The sequence below is a fragment of the Rhineura floridana genome, chromosome 21 (genome assembly GCF_030035675.1).
Source record: "Rhineura floridana isolate rRhiFlo1 chromosome 21, rRhiFlo1.hap2, whole genome shotgun sequence".
Lineage (NCBI taxonomy): Eukaryota > Metazoa > Chordata > Lepidosauria > Squamata > Rhineuridae > Rhineura > Rhineura floridana.
In genome coordinates this window covers 5929779-5944590 of record NC_084500.1, presented here as the reverse complement: position 1 = coordinate 5944590, position 14812 = coordinate 5929779, and the positions used below count along the sequence as shown (strand labels likewise).

Sequence of the window (14812 nt, the reverse complement as noted above, 5' to 3'; positions counted from 1 at the left end):
TTTGCCAAGGGTGTATCTAATACTCATCTGACTACAACAGTTCACACCACTTGGGATCCTAGGCCCTTCGCCTGTGCTGCAGGTGTCTGTGTGAAAAATAAAATCAGTACAGGCTTTCGAGGTCTGTGTGATGAGATGTCCCCAAGTGGTTTCTTGCACAAGTAAAAATAACAGCGATGAAGAACTTGGAAAAGGATTTTAGAATTCCATGCTGAATTCTGAGCCACACCCAGCTCCCTCCAAATTCAGGCTCATAATGTATTTGTTGTTGCCACCAGCCTGACACCACCACCCCCCGGCAGCTCAATCCCCGTCCCCAAGTAAAGTTAGAATTATGAAAGAGGAGAGAGAACCAGAGGTAGGGAGAACTCACGGGAGATAATCGGCTTTATTATTTAGTGGACATAGGAGTATCGTTTCCCATTGGGATGCATAGAACTTGCCATTTCCTTTGCCTTCCATTTCAATGGGCAGCCTTTCTTATGGCTCCCAGTTCAAGGAACTGCAGTCAAGAATGTGAAAGGGTCTGAGCTTCAGATCTGAACTTGGAAAGAAAGCTATTTTTTAACAGTTCCGTTTGCTGCGCCAAATTCCAATTTGAGCTAAGGGGTGTTTGCACAGCCCCAGGGCTGACTCCAAGTTTGAAAGAGCCCTGGGTAAAGTGTCTTCTGGTGAGTCCTCTCCTCTGATGGGCTTACATAGCTTCAGTGGAACATCTCCCAGAAGCACCAGGCATCTGGGTCTAGGAGCCCTTTTATATTTCCCACAATGCCCCAGGGTAGGGATGGGATCCATTGGCCAGTGCCGCATCCAAAACATTCCGTTGACCTAACAGGCAGTATTGATTCATGTTTGGTCTTTGTCTGCTGTCTATTGCTTTTACCAGTCCAATTTTTTTCTCCCCCAAATACCATTAATATCAATATTTTGAAAGGAATAATCATTTTGATATAAACTATCAATATTTTGAAAGGAATAATCAATATTTTGAAATATATCAATATTTTGAAATAAAATATCAATATTTTGAAAGGAATAATCAAAATTTTGAAAGGAATAATCAATATTTTGAAAGGAAAGCAACTTCACGTCCTCCTCCTCCTCCTCCACTATTACAGGCTATTGTAGGCTTGGTTTGCTTCCTTCTTGCTTGGAGCCTGGATTATTTGAGCCGGGGGGGGGGAACAGAAAGAGAGAGTGCTGTACAGCTGTGTTGTGCTGTGCCGTGAGTAAAATCAATGAAAGAACAGTATATTTGAGGGAATATTCAAACGGAAATAATCTGGTGCTGGGAAAGAGCTGCTGAAGTTCAGAGCAATCAGGATTGTTCCACAAAGATGGAGAATATGCAGACCATTGAAAACTCCAGTGCCAGATCCGAATTCAGCGGAATTTTCGCCCATCCCTACGCCAGGATTATGCTAGGCTGGGGGCACTGTGGGGAATTTAAGACTGGCTAGATTCAACTGCCAGAAGTGGCTCAGAGCCCAGGGCTAGAAATAAAAATCAAGGGGGCACATTAGCAGTGGACCCTGCCAGGGTGCTGGGAGCCTGGCTACTGCCCAGATATGCCAGCTGTCGGCGCTGTCCCTACCCACTGCAAAAATGATGCACACCCTTGCCTTATGAATACTTCCCTCCCTTCTCATGCAAACAGTGAAGTACCACAACCAACAGCACAGAGGAGCTACCCTGGAGGGACAACTTCCACAATGAAACCTTTCACCTGGAAAATCTCATCAAGTGCGCCAGCTACTGTGGGGCAGGAACTGCCCTGTCCTCCTTCCCGTGGTTGCCTGCTCTGCTCCTGGGCTCTGATCTGGTGGTGAGGGGGAGGGAGAGTGTGCTTCAGGGGAGGAGCTGCTCTTTATCAAGGGCAAGGCAGACAGAACCGCTGCTGACCTGGGCTACAACTTTAAGAACTGTGACATCAAGAACTTGTGCTTGAGTTTCCCTTCTCTCTCCCATTTCTCTTTCCTCGTGTGCCACATCTTTTTTGATTGTGAGGACCGCCTTAGTACTGATTTTTGTAAGCTGCTCTGGGAACCTTTTTGGACAAAGGCAGTGGCTCCATGTCAGTGGGGCAGTAGAATCCACTTCGGGTTTTAGTCCAAACTTTCAAGGAGCTGTAAAGGGTGCTCAGGCCTCAACATTTGGAGGGTACCCATTTTAATTTTTAACAACCTCTACCCAAAATAGATTTTAATTTAAAACTCCCGAGAGAAAGGCTCTTTGGAAACCTATATACTTGAGGGTTGCTGTTTTTAAGCCTTTGTTTATTAAGGGTGAAATCCAATGTTTATCATATGCAGAGCAGATGTACTGAAGTTACTTAATTTTAACGGGCCAGCCTTGAGTATGACTTAGTCAGATACCACCCTATGAGCACAGATGCCCCCACCACCCCAAAAAGTGACAATATAATTTTACTCCTAAACAGAACAAGACTTGTTTAAATGGCAGATAAAACTGAAACAAAATTGTGGGGAGGAGGGCAATCTTGGAAAGGTTTCTGATTTGCTCAGCGTGCCATTTGCTTTTTAAATGAAATAAATACATTGATTCCAAAGAAATGGAAACAAAACCAAAACTTGGATAGAACCCAGCCGATTATTGACCTTTAACCACATGTGCTCTCTGAAGCACATCCTGAAATGCTCCTTTGTCAATGCCTTTCTGAAAACACACTGCACTGCCCTGCGTTTTATCAGTCAGCAGCTAATCGACAATCTCTTTAGTAGAAGGCAGCCACGTGGAAGGAAAGCCACATCAGGACAGTTCAGGCCATTCGACTTTAAAATGTGGGCGTGCCACAGATTACCTCCAAGTCTCCCTTTGTAATAGATTCTTCCTCGACGCGGAACTGCAAATCTTCTACCTTCCTATAACAGAGGGGGGAAAGCCAGAAAAACATTCAGCATGAAGATTGTGTTTTGGGGGCGTGATTACAATTACCTCTGAATCTCTCTCTTGTGCTAGGTAGGTAATTACATTATTGTAATGATTCTTTAAGAGAGAGTGTGGTGTAGTGGTTAAGGTGTTGGATTACGACCTGGAAGACCAGGGTTCGAATCCCCACATAGCCATGAAGCTCACTGGGTGACCCTGGGCCAGTCACTGCCTCTCAGCCTCATGAAAACCCTATTCATAGGGTCGCCATAAGTCGGAATCGACTTGAAGGCATTTACATTTTTAATGATTCTTTACATTTATATTCTGCTTGCTAGCTGAAGGTTTTGAAGAAAATAGAAAAATACAGACATGTATACATATATGTATAAACAATAAGCATAATAAAATTGATGTCAAATGGTTGGCGTAAAAGCAAAAGAAGCACAAATACATAAATACCCATATGCACAAACACAACTTCAACATGAAGTTCAAGAGCACTGCCAGGCGGCATAAAGCAAACTTCCAGTCCGTATAACACACACACATCACACAACCACTCACCCAATCTCGCTCACCATCCATTCCACACAACCACTACAATCATTCACTACCTCATATATTATCTCAACCAACCAACCCCTCACACTCAGCAATATCACAACCCACCCTTAAAGGATTGCTGCCAAGCAGACATAGATAAGATACTCTCCCCATCTCTGAAACACTAATCGCCTCATCTGGACCATCTAATACTCATCTGCCACCTGTGGCCCTGTGCAATTTCCCCTTGCTTTTTTGGAGCTCACATTTTGACCAGGCAAGGTTTATGTTCAAACTAAAAACTGATGGACGGATGGACGCTCCTTTAGGCCCTTGTGTGGGCTAACACCCATAAACATCTTTTAAAGCTCTCCACTTATCTACCCCTGCTCATGAACTGGTCTACATGTTTGCACCAGCCCAGATGAGTCTAAGGATGACTCATGCATCATCCTGATTGGCTGCACAGGAGGCCAGTCCCTGGAAAGTGAAGACAGCCCAGTAGGTATATATCCACGATGGCAGTCCATTGCTCGAGGAGATTCCGTATGCCAATAAATAAGATACAGGGCAGGAGGGAGTACTGATAAAATTTAGGATAGGAATCTCCCAGCAGCTGAATGGTGAAGTATATCTGCTCTGCAGTGTTAAAAATATTAAGTAGCTCTACGTAAAATAGAGTGCCTGCATTATTCTGTTAATTCTGGGCTCCTAGTGGGAGGAAGGGTGGGATATAAATGTAATAAATAAATAATAAACCAAATTAATTGGCCCAGCTGGTGTTAACTTGCACTGTGTACCTGGATCTGTTTAAAAGAATGTTTCCGCACCCCTGGGCAAAAGGGGGTAACAACACACACATACACATACACACACATGTTTTCTGTTGTTCTTGAGGCTAGCCAACAGGTTCAAACCACAAGAATGGGAATTTCAGCAAAACATTAGGGAGAATGTTTGAAGGCAACTTTTCTGCTCTCATTTAATCTTCTCTTTTCAAGGCTACAACATATCCAGCTCCTTCAACCATTCCTCATAGTAGGCTAGTAGTAGTAATGATAATGCCATTTGTAACCATATATATCTTCTCCTGGTTTTTATTTACCGTTTCTAACTCTCGAAATCACTGAGCGCTCTTCTCTAATGAAACGTCCAAGAAGGATTTTTCAACGCTGAAATCAGACGAGCCACACATGTGTCCCCAGCCCCTGAACATTCTGAACAGTGGAAATGTTGCATATTGAAATGTTATTAGCAACATTAAATGAGTTAGCGCTGGATGGAAATGCATCTCGCCTGTTTGTTATATTCGCAGTTTGGGTGTGCTCCTGGACTCAGTGTTAAATTTGGAGGCCCAGGTTTCTGCAGTGGCCAGGAGTGCTTTTGCACAACTAAGACTAGCGCGCCAACTGCGCCCGTTCCTTGAGCTGACTGATCTGGCCACGGTGACACATGCCTTAGTTACATCCCGTTTAGATTACTGTAACGCGCTCTACGTGGGGCTGCCTCTGAAGACTGTTCGGAAACTTCAGTTGGTACAACGTGCTGCAGCCGGAATGTTAACTGGGGCTGGTTACAGGGACCATACGACTCCCCTGTTACAAAAGCTCCACTGGTTGCCACTCTGTTCCTGGACACAATTCAAAGTGCTGGTGATGACCTATAAAGCCCTATATGGCTTAGGTCCAGGCTGTTTATCAGACCGTATCTCCCTGTATGAGCCTGCCCGGGCCCTGAGATCCTCAGGAGAGGCCCTTTGCTCAATACCCACATCTTCTCAAGTACGACTAGTGGGGACGCGTGAGAGGGCCTTCTCGGTGGCTGCCCCTAGGCTTTGGAATTCCCTTCCTAGGGAGGTAAGAATGACCCCCTCTTTGCAGTCCTTCCGCTGACAAGCAAAGACCTTCCTGTTCCAACAAGCCTTTGGAATTGAAGGCTAAGGATAGGGCGTGAAGGGTGCTGCATTGCTAATGTCTATTATATCATTTTTAAACTAGTCTGAACTCTTTTAGCTATATGTGTGTATGGTTTTAATATTGGAAATAGTTTAATCTTATTTTAATGTAGACTTTGTATGTTTTTAATTATATGTATTTTTATCTGGAAGCCGCCATGAGTTCCAGTTTTGGAAAAATGGCGGGGTATAAATAAAGATAATAATAATAATAATAATAATAATAATATATTTTGATGGTGCACTGAGCAAACCCTACAGACGTAGGTTACGTTATTCCAAACCATTTCCATGCAAAGGAAGTGCAATGCAAATAGTTGTGTGGAAATAACTATGTTTCAGAAAATAATGGATGAGATTGAGATAACGAAACAAAACCTGCGACAGGGTTGTAAGGAGCTGAAAATTGAATTGAGTAAAATGAAGCAGGAGATTAAAGATATAGGGGTCCCTGTGAGAGAGGTGACCCTGGAAGGGGTCCCTGTGAGAGAGGAGACCTCGGAGATTGGAACAAACGTGGAACAGGAAAAAGATTTGGAGTCTATGGACTTTAGAAACAAAATCTATTGTTTGGAGACACAGGAGATTAAAGACATAGGGGTCCTTGTGAGAGAGGAGACCCTGGAGACTGGAACAGGGGTCCCTGTGAGAGAGGAGACCCTGGAGACTGAAACAGGGGTCCCTGTGAGAGAGGAGATCCCGGAGATTGGAACAAACGTGGAACAGGAACAAGATTTGGAGTCTATGGACTTTAGAAATAAAATTTATTGTTTGGAACTCAATGTTATCTCTGAAGAAATTAATGAAGATTCTAGAGATAAAGTTATCAATGGCATGGATAATCTTCTGGACTGGAATGATGTGATGGAGCCCAATATAGAGAAAATCTATGGAATTAACTGCAGCCATGTGACAATGGAAAAACTTTCAAGAGATGACCCAGTGTATTTTGAAAAAAAGAACAGAGATATGATTTTACAGCAGTATTTCAGCAACTTATTCAGAATGGATGGCAAGAAAATATTTGGGATAGAGGTAATTCCCATCAGACTCTTACTATATGACTATGGCTTTGACAGCAAGATTATTATGGAATACTGATAATGGAAGATTGGATACTGAAATTACTGGACTTAACAAGACTACTGAAGATGGAAGATGGAAAATGGAACTAATAGGGATAATAGAACAATGGCTACTGAAATTACTGAACCTAACAGATTCTGATGTGATGGATTAATTGAAATGTTTATTTTGACTATGGTTATGACAATAAGATTATCATAATTAGTAATGAGATGGATTAATCGATATGCCTATCTGGAAAAAAAATTGATAGATATATTTCTTAAAGAATTGAAACCTCTCTTTGACTTTTTGTGGAAAGAATAAAGTAATGTTTATGAGATTTGATGATTAAGTAAGATAACTACTGGAGGAAAGTGATTTTGTAGTATGACTTAAGAGACAGGATTGTTGTGTGTTGTAGACTTATAACTGATTTGATCTTTGACAAATGGGAAGTCAATATTTTACTCTTTATTTTTTATTTTTTTTTCTTTTTTTTTTCTTTTTTTTTTTGTTTAACTATTTTTGATTTTGTTTTTTGTCTTTGAATGTTTTATGATTTCGTCTTGTATGTTTTATGAAAATCTGAATAAAAATTATTGAAAAAAAAAAAAAACAAATAGTTGTGTGTTTAGACATCATCCATTATGCATCATTTGCAAATTGGAAAAGACAACAGCAAATACTAATCATACTTGTTGGATTGATTTCCATTTCACACACGGGACAAATAAGCAAACACTGGAAACTTTTGCTCCCATTTCCATCAGAATTCTCTGATGTCCCTAGTCACTAGCCAAGGCTTCATCCCTGCCGCTGCTATCACCAAATGCCCAAGCATATTCCAATGTGGATCCACTGATCCTTTTTGCGTGAGAAAGGGAAAGCTACGAGACCATGTTTTGCCCAGTCCTGCCTCCGCCCCAGGACAGATACCTTTTCTCCTCTTCCAACTGATTCAGCAACTCAACCTTTTCCTTCTGTGATCCATCTAGCAAGGTACGTGCTCTCTGCAAATTTCCTTCTGCTTCAGCGACGTACTAGGAAAAGAAAACAGTCTCAATAAATGCACCACATACTGGCATGATAGGGGCTGTATATCTGCACACCCACACACAGAAGGATGTGCAACATCATCGTTTCCCACTCTGCCCTATATTTGTCACATGCAGTGCTGTTTCACTTCTGCTGCCATTCATCCTCTGCCATAAATGCTGTTATTTGTCTCGCTGTTTCTACAAATGTATACAAGACATTTCTGAAGAAGGGTGTGTTGCAAAACAGGATTATACCAGGATACCATTAAAGATATACATTCCTATTAAGATTCACGTTTACATCTCTGCGTACAGCACATTTACCAATGACATGGTGTTCAACACAATTGTATACGGCATGTTTTAATCTTTGTACGTGTGTGTGTATTTCACCAGCTTCTCCTAAGCATTAATGCAGCATTTGATCTACGTTCCCCGTATTTCATAAATCATGTATTTATGCATACAGTTATTCTCCAGTTGTGTGCTTTATTACATTGATGTTTTGGTTTCACATCCAACTGGTGCCTCAGCTTGTATTGTTTCCTGATTCGGTAAAGGGCAGTCTCCTCCTGTGATCCTATAAACGCAAATGTCAACAAAATGCATTTCATTCCATACTTCTGATTTTGTTGCAGCAATTTGCATCCCAGGCTACCCCCTACCTGCTCGTGCTGGGCTTTCAGGATGCTGATCTCCTTCTCCACCTCACAGATGCGGGTAGTTGCTTTGGCAACCTCAGCTCGCTCCAGGTCGCGCTCGGCCAGCAGCTGCTCAATGTGCTGCTGCTTCTCCTTCAGAGCCTCCTGCAGGGCCGTTGTGCCTGAGATCTTCCGGGCGTAGTGGGAGGAGGTCTCCGTCAGCTGCAGAGGAAAAGGTGAGCAAGCTCAGATGCACAACTGGCGGATCCAGTACTCAGCCCATCAACTTTACAACAAGCTGAACATCTTGTCCAAATACAGTCTGAACACTCTGAGGCCCTCCAGACATCCTTTTCATTGCATGTTCAGCATGATTTGTGCCCATGATGCTATTGGGCCGGTCACACACAATCCCGCTTTCAATACAGTAAGACCTCAGTTAACAAAGCAGATGCGTCCTGTTAAGGGTTAATTCCTTTGTAACAGTACAGCTTAACATCTCCTTGAAAGTTATCTACTGTTATGGCTTAGCACCTCCATGAGACAACGGATGACGTGCATTCGCCACCTCTGTAGAGTAAGCTGAGCACGCAGTCAGGGCATGATCTAGACATGACCGGAAATATGACCAAAGGAGAAATCAGGGAATGGCCGGAAGCGTGATCAGGGAATGTTGTACTGTTGTAAACTGGAAATCAGCCACTCAGAATGTGAACTACTATAGTGCTGCCTGATTTGGAGTTCCTATTGTAAAGCTTCCTGTAAGATGCTTACTGAAGAGTATATAAGCTTGGGGACAAAGGCAGGTGGGGGTCGACCGCACTCACATTGTAGTTGTTTCACGTGAGTGGCTTTTAATAAACTTTTTATATTTTACTTTTAAAACTGCTGTCCGGCTCCTTCTTATGACCAGAGCGAAGAACAGCTCATTTTTAACACAACAGTTTCTAGACATTACTTCTTTAACAGAAACTTTGGTACCAGAGGTAGGAATAACATGGAAAGAAGAGGGATAGGTTCCTACACCCGCTCATAGATGGTGGGGGCAGCTTCAACAGGGGCTTTAAAGGGTGCCTACCCAGCACCCACCCACTCCCCTCCTTCCCCTCCTCGGAATCGTGTTGGATCCTCCCAACCCTGGAAGAAAGCAAGAGATCTCTTTAATGCAAAGCAAAGGCACAGGCTGGTCAGTTTCACCTTAAAGCAAAGGCACAGGCTTGAAAGTTAATCCATAACAAAGTTGGTCAGTTTCATCTTTTTTAAAAAAAGCCTTCCTTAAAAGGAGCTTTGTTCCTGGACAATTCCTTAACTGAGGTATTACTGCACTTTTTGCGCCTGCAACATTTTGGGGCGGAAAGACTACTTCATTTCCAGTTAGTGCATATTCCATAACTTCTTGCTGAAATCCCGCAACTTTTTATACTGCAAATGTTCTGCTACATTTTTGTCCCACTTTTGTTGTGCTACTATAGCACCTCTGGACACCGCCTGCTCTAGCAATTGTAAAGCGCCGCGCTAGATGCTGTATGATTTTTAATTGCACTTTTATTGCTTTTTAAATTCCTTACATATTGTACGTTATTGTATTACCATTTACATTCCATAGAATTCAAACTGCAATGCAACAAGACAGAATAAGCAAGAAACAAAAGGTGCAATACAAACACAATTGAAAATCAATATGGATATTTAACGCGACTGATGTGCCATTTCCCATCTTCAACCACAAATCCACAGATACGCTGTGGACCACCTGAATAGACCATTGATGGTCCATGAACCACAGTTTGGGAATCCCTGGGATAAAGCAACTTCCTGTGTTTCTATATCTAAACCTAAGAAGTATTAATGCCATAGTTAATAAAATAGAAAAAAAGTCAAACTTTAATCTCAAGGAATCAGTATGCATATAACAATAAAGGGGAAAAAATAAAATGTCTAGATATATTTGGAGTGAGGTGCCATCAATATGCAGATGACACTCAGCTCTACCTCTCTATTCCATCTGAATCAGGAGAAGCAGTTGAGGTGCTGGACCGGTGCTTGAAGCAGTGATGGACTGGATGTGGGCCAATAAATTGAGGCTGAATCCTGAAAAGACAGAGGTGCTGAGTGTCCAGAGTTCTCATGTCCAGGAGGTGGGAAGATGGCCTGTTCTGGATGGGGTTGCTATTTCCTTGAAGAAGCAAGTCCGCAGCCTGGAGGTACTCCTTGATCCAACACTGTCACTGGAGGTTCAGGTGGCCTCAGTGGCCAGGAGTGTCTTTTCCTAGCTCCAGTTGGTTCGCCAGCTTCGGCCCCTTTAGGACAGAGAAGACTTGGCCACAGTGCTCCATGCTCTGGTAACTTCCAGACTGGATTATTGCAATGCTCTCCAAGTGGGGCTGTCCTTGAAGATGACTCGGAAACTTCAACTGGTCCAAAATGCAGTGGCCAGATTACTGGCTGGGCTTACTTTTAGAACTCATAGAACCCCTGTTTTAAAAGTCACATGGGTTGCCAGTTCATTTCCAGGCCTAGTACAAGGTGCTCACATTAGTGCTTAAAACTCTCAACAACTTAGGTTCCAAATATCTGAAAGACCGCTTCTTCCCTACAGTTGAGTGTTGAGATCAGCAGAGGGGCCCTTTTGGTAGTTCTGCCACCCTCAGAAGTTCAGAAGGTGGTGGCCCGGGAGAGAGCCTTCTCTGTGGCAGCCTCTAAAGCTGTGGAGCTGCCTCCCTACCAAAGTGGGTCTGGCAACTCCATTGTAGAACTGTCAGCGAATGCTGAAGATGCACCTCCTCACTGTGACCTTTGACACCTGAGATGTATATTTTTAGGACCCACTCTATTCTCTGTTACGTTGCTTAGGTTGCTTTGAACTGTTTTAATTATGGGTTTTTAAATTGTTGTAACCCTGGGACCTCAATAACATAGAGGGTAAGCCGCCTTGGGTTTCTATCATGAAAAGAAAAGCGGGGTAGAAATGCAACAGATAAATAATAAATAATATTTTTCCTCCTGTATTGTTATATACATGTTATTTGCTTGAGATTAAAGTTGGACTTTTTTTCTATTTTATTAACTATGGCATCAATACTTTTTAGATTCAGACATCCAGACCCAATTCTGTATTGCCCTTTATTTCTGTAGGTTGGGTTTATATTTCCTTTGTTCTTTTATCTCTGTATCTAAGCGTAACCAAGCTTTGCGTACATGCACCAAGCACATGTTCACCTCCTCCCTCCCTCCCTTTTCCCTTTAAACTGGAGGTTTCTTAGGAGCGGAAAACAATCTGTGTTGGGCTATGTACATCTGTAAAGTGCCAAAATGGAAATGGACTGCCTTCAAGTCAATCCCGACTTATGGCGACCCTATGAATAGGGATTTCATGGTAAGCGGTATTCCGAGGGGGTTTACCATTGCCTCTCTCTGAGGCTAGTCCTCCCCAGCTGGCTAGGGCCTGCTCAGATTGCTACAGCTGCACAAGCCAACCCCTTCCTTGTCCGCAGCTGCCAGCTGGGGGGAACTGGGCTCCTTGGGACTATGCAGCTTGCCCACGGCTGCACAGGTGGCAGGGCACGTCACCCCTGAGCCACTCACTGTGGGGGTGATCTTTAGCTGGCCCTTGACACCCAGGAGACGTGAGCGAGGATTTGAACTCACAGACTCTGGACTCCCAGCCAGGCTCTCCTCCCCACTGTGCTATGCCAGCGCACCCTCAAATAGAAAAAGCAGTAAATGGAGATCTTAAGTAAAATGTCTCCCTGATGTTCCGGTCACCTTTGGTTAACCAGGTTGGGCAGATTCCTGAACACAGGAGCCTGCAAAGGCGGTTCCCTACAGGTTCCTTACCAGCCCGGTCCGGCTGGGTCTTCCCCCGACAGAGGAGGCCACGGAACTGACGGAGCTGATGGAGGAGCTGCTGGGGCTGTGGGTCAAGGCCGACACGCCCATGGCCATTCGCTTGCTCTTCTTGGCTTTGGCCGGGCTGGTGGACGGAAAGCCGATCCGGATGACCTTGTGGATTGGAGCAAAGAGGCCAAACTTGGGCGGACACTGAAAATACCTGGCGTCAAAGAGACGGGCAGGGGTTAGATTTCTGCTCCATGCTCCTAGTTTCCATACTTAGGTCACCGTCGGAGGCCACAAACTAAGACCCAAACACTGTCAGAGTGGTGGATGACTGCATGAGACCTCCTTAGTGGTGGCACCTAAGTTCATGGAATTTCCTTCCTGAGGAGACTCGCTGAGCTCCATCACTGCTTCGCTTCAGGTAACAAGGTAATGGAGCCCGCACTGGAGAATGTGCCACAAGGGTCAGCTCTCTGTCTCCCTCAGTCAGTTACCCATAATGCAGGTGGGAAACCTGTGACCTTCCAGATGCTGTCAGACTACTGCAACTGGGCGACAAAGAGATCAAGTCACAGGAGGCCAATTAACAAACATAGATGTGATTACAGATATGTAAAAATGTGAGAGCATCCAGTTTACACATATAACAATCGTGCAAGCCTAGGCCACTAAGTAAACAAAAGCTGAGGTCCCTTTATAAACAACAGTAAAGTTCTCCAAATAATGGAGGTTGCGAGATCTCCACGATTGCGCCTCGTTTCATACTTCTTCACACATGGGTTGGAGAACATGCATGGATGGCAGACTTTAACCGCTCATTATTTTTTTTCTAGACTTTTCTTCCTTTCAGGAATGTATCGTTCCTGCAAATCCTAAAAAAAGTATCATTGAAGACATTCACCCACTGAATGCTGTAATAAGTGTGAAATCTGTTCGCAAACCGTATACTCTCACGCTTTTGCATATATTTATAACAACAATGGCTTCTATTTTTGTCAGTTGGGTCCCTGAGACTTGTCGCCGCGTTACCTATCTTTGGGGACCCCCTCCTCTGTTCTCCCGGAACTCTGACAACTCCCATCCTATCCCTGACCATTGGCCATGCCATGCTTTTGCACCTTGGCCATCTCCTTGAAAGTTCAGACTAAAATCCGAAACGGATGCCACTGCCCTACTGACATGGAGCCACCAGCTATGCTGGCTTTGGCTGATAGGAGCTAGAGTCCAACAACATCTGGAGGGCCACAGTTTTCCCATCCCTACTCTTAAAAGTGCCCAAAAATTGACTGCTAGAGACACAATACACATGCAAGACCCTCCCTGTAGCCCTCCCCATAAATCTATACAAGCACAGCAGGCAGCAAAATTCAGTGACGGGATGTGTGGGGAGGATTCAAAGGCATCTTGGGTGCCCGCATCAGGCCACACTAAAGGCCTGTGAGGGCTGCACATGATCCACATGCCTCTTAATCCACAGGAATCAATCTATGCTTCCAGATGCAAGTCTGAAAAACATGACAGTTATTTGATCTGGTGTACCTCCCCCGACTCCATAAAATATTTGAACTAGTCCCACGATTTATTACTGGTTTCCTATGGAATCTTCATGCTGTTAACATGCTTGGTAGACACAAATTGATTTTCCTGCTGCAAAGTCTCTATTTTTCATAGGGCTTTGTGATTTTATTAATGCCGTTGCCATTGGGTTGAGTTTCTGCTGCAGTTGGATTGGAAACAGATTCGTTTCGTTTTAATTCTCCTAAGCTGCCCAGAGAACTTTGGCTTGAGGATCGCCCCGACAAAAAGTGTATAAATAACATAAACACAAATAAATGCAAATTTAATATCAATGGTGCAGGAGAACCTCACGTCTGTCTGCCTTCCACCCCTGTTGTCTTTAATGACGCCTTAAGGCGAGGGGGGGGGAGAGGTCTGGCTCTGATCCAACTACCAAGCATTAAAACTGGGCCTAGGAATTCTCATGAGCCCCACAATTCCAACAGGGTCTGGACTAGGGATGGGTGAGAATTTCGATTCAGTTCGCATTTCAAGCAGAATTTATCAAATTTGCAATTTCCCAAACAATAGGAGAACCGAAACAAGGCCATCCTTCGAAATCCGCCTTTATGAGAATTTTGGGATGCAGTTCGCCAACTAAACGACGTTTACAAAAATGCATGTGTTAGGGGAAAGTGCATAAAAATGACTGCATAAGTGAAAATAACAGGCAAAAAACCATGAAGTGATGAGAAATGGCTTGCAAGAATGTGTTTATTTGGAGAAATTCGCACTAAAATGGTGGAGAATTTCCATGAGGATTTTTTTTTTTAATCCACGCATCACTGTAGAAATGTAGAGAACTGAATTTAACGTTGGAAAAATGAGGAACGGAGAGAACCGCAACAGACAGAACTTTCCATCCCTGGTCTGGACTGGAGTGGCAGATTTGACAGATGAGGAGGAGGTGGCAGATGGGACGAGTGAGCTGGATCCAGCCGGTGGGGTCCAGCCCTTTTGCCTCAGGTTGCTGGGGATGGGGTGCCAGGGGTTGCCGGCTTTCATCCCTGCCCTGCCCCAGAGCAGGATGCACCGCTGGGGGCCAAGGGACCTGCCGACTTAACAGGAGGAGGCATCAGAAGGCAGGTCACCGTCCTGTCACCTGCCTCCGAGATAGGGATGGGCAAGAATTTAGATTCAGCTCGCATTTGAAGCCGACTCTATCAAATCCACCCTTTCGGAAACAACATGAGAACTGACACACAGCCATGCTTCACACTCATCCAAACTTTGCAACGCAGTTTGCCAGCCAACCAATGCTTACAGAAATACATATATTAGGG

The 14812-nt window shown here is 44.0% G+C and overlaps 1 protein-coding gene across 7 annotated transcripts in view; it reads right to left on the bottom strand.

Annotated features, from left to right (window-relative positions):
* Positions 1 to 14812, bottom strand: part of CLIP2 (CAP-Gly domain containing linker protein 2) — a 107492-nt gene that overhangs the window by 34649 nt on the left and 58031 nt on the right. For all 7 annotated transcript variants that reach the window (XM_061604900.1, XM_061604902.1, XM_061604903.1 and 4 more), the window contains 4 exons: positions 11973 to 12186; positions 8160 to 8357; positions 7394 to 7497; positions 2822 to 2882 (listed from right to left, as the gene is read on the bottom strand). In XM_061604900.1, coding sequence (XP_061460884.1) covers positions 2822 to 2882; positions 7394 to 7497; positions 8160 to 8357; positions 11973 to 12186 — 577 coding nt within the window. The remainder of the gene's footprint in view (positions 1 to 2821; positions 2883 to 7393; positions 7498 to 8159; positions 8358 to 11972; positions 12187 to 14812) is intronic.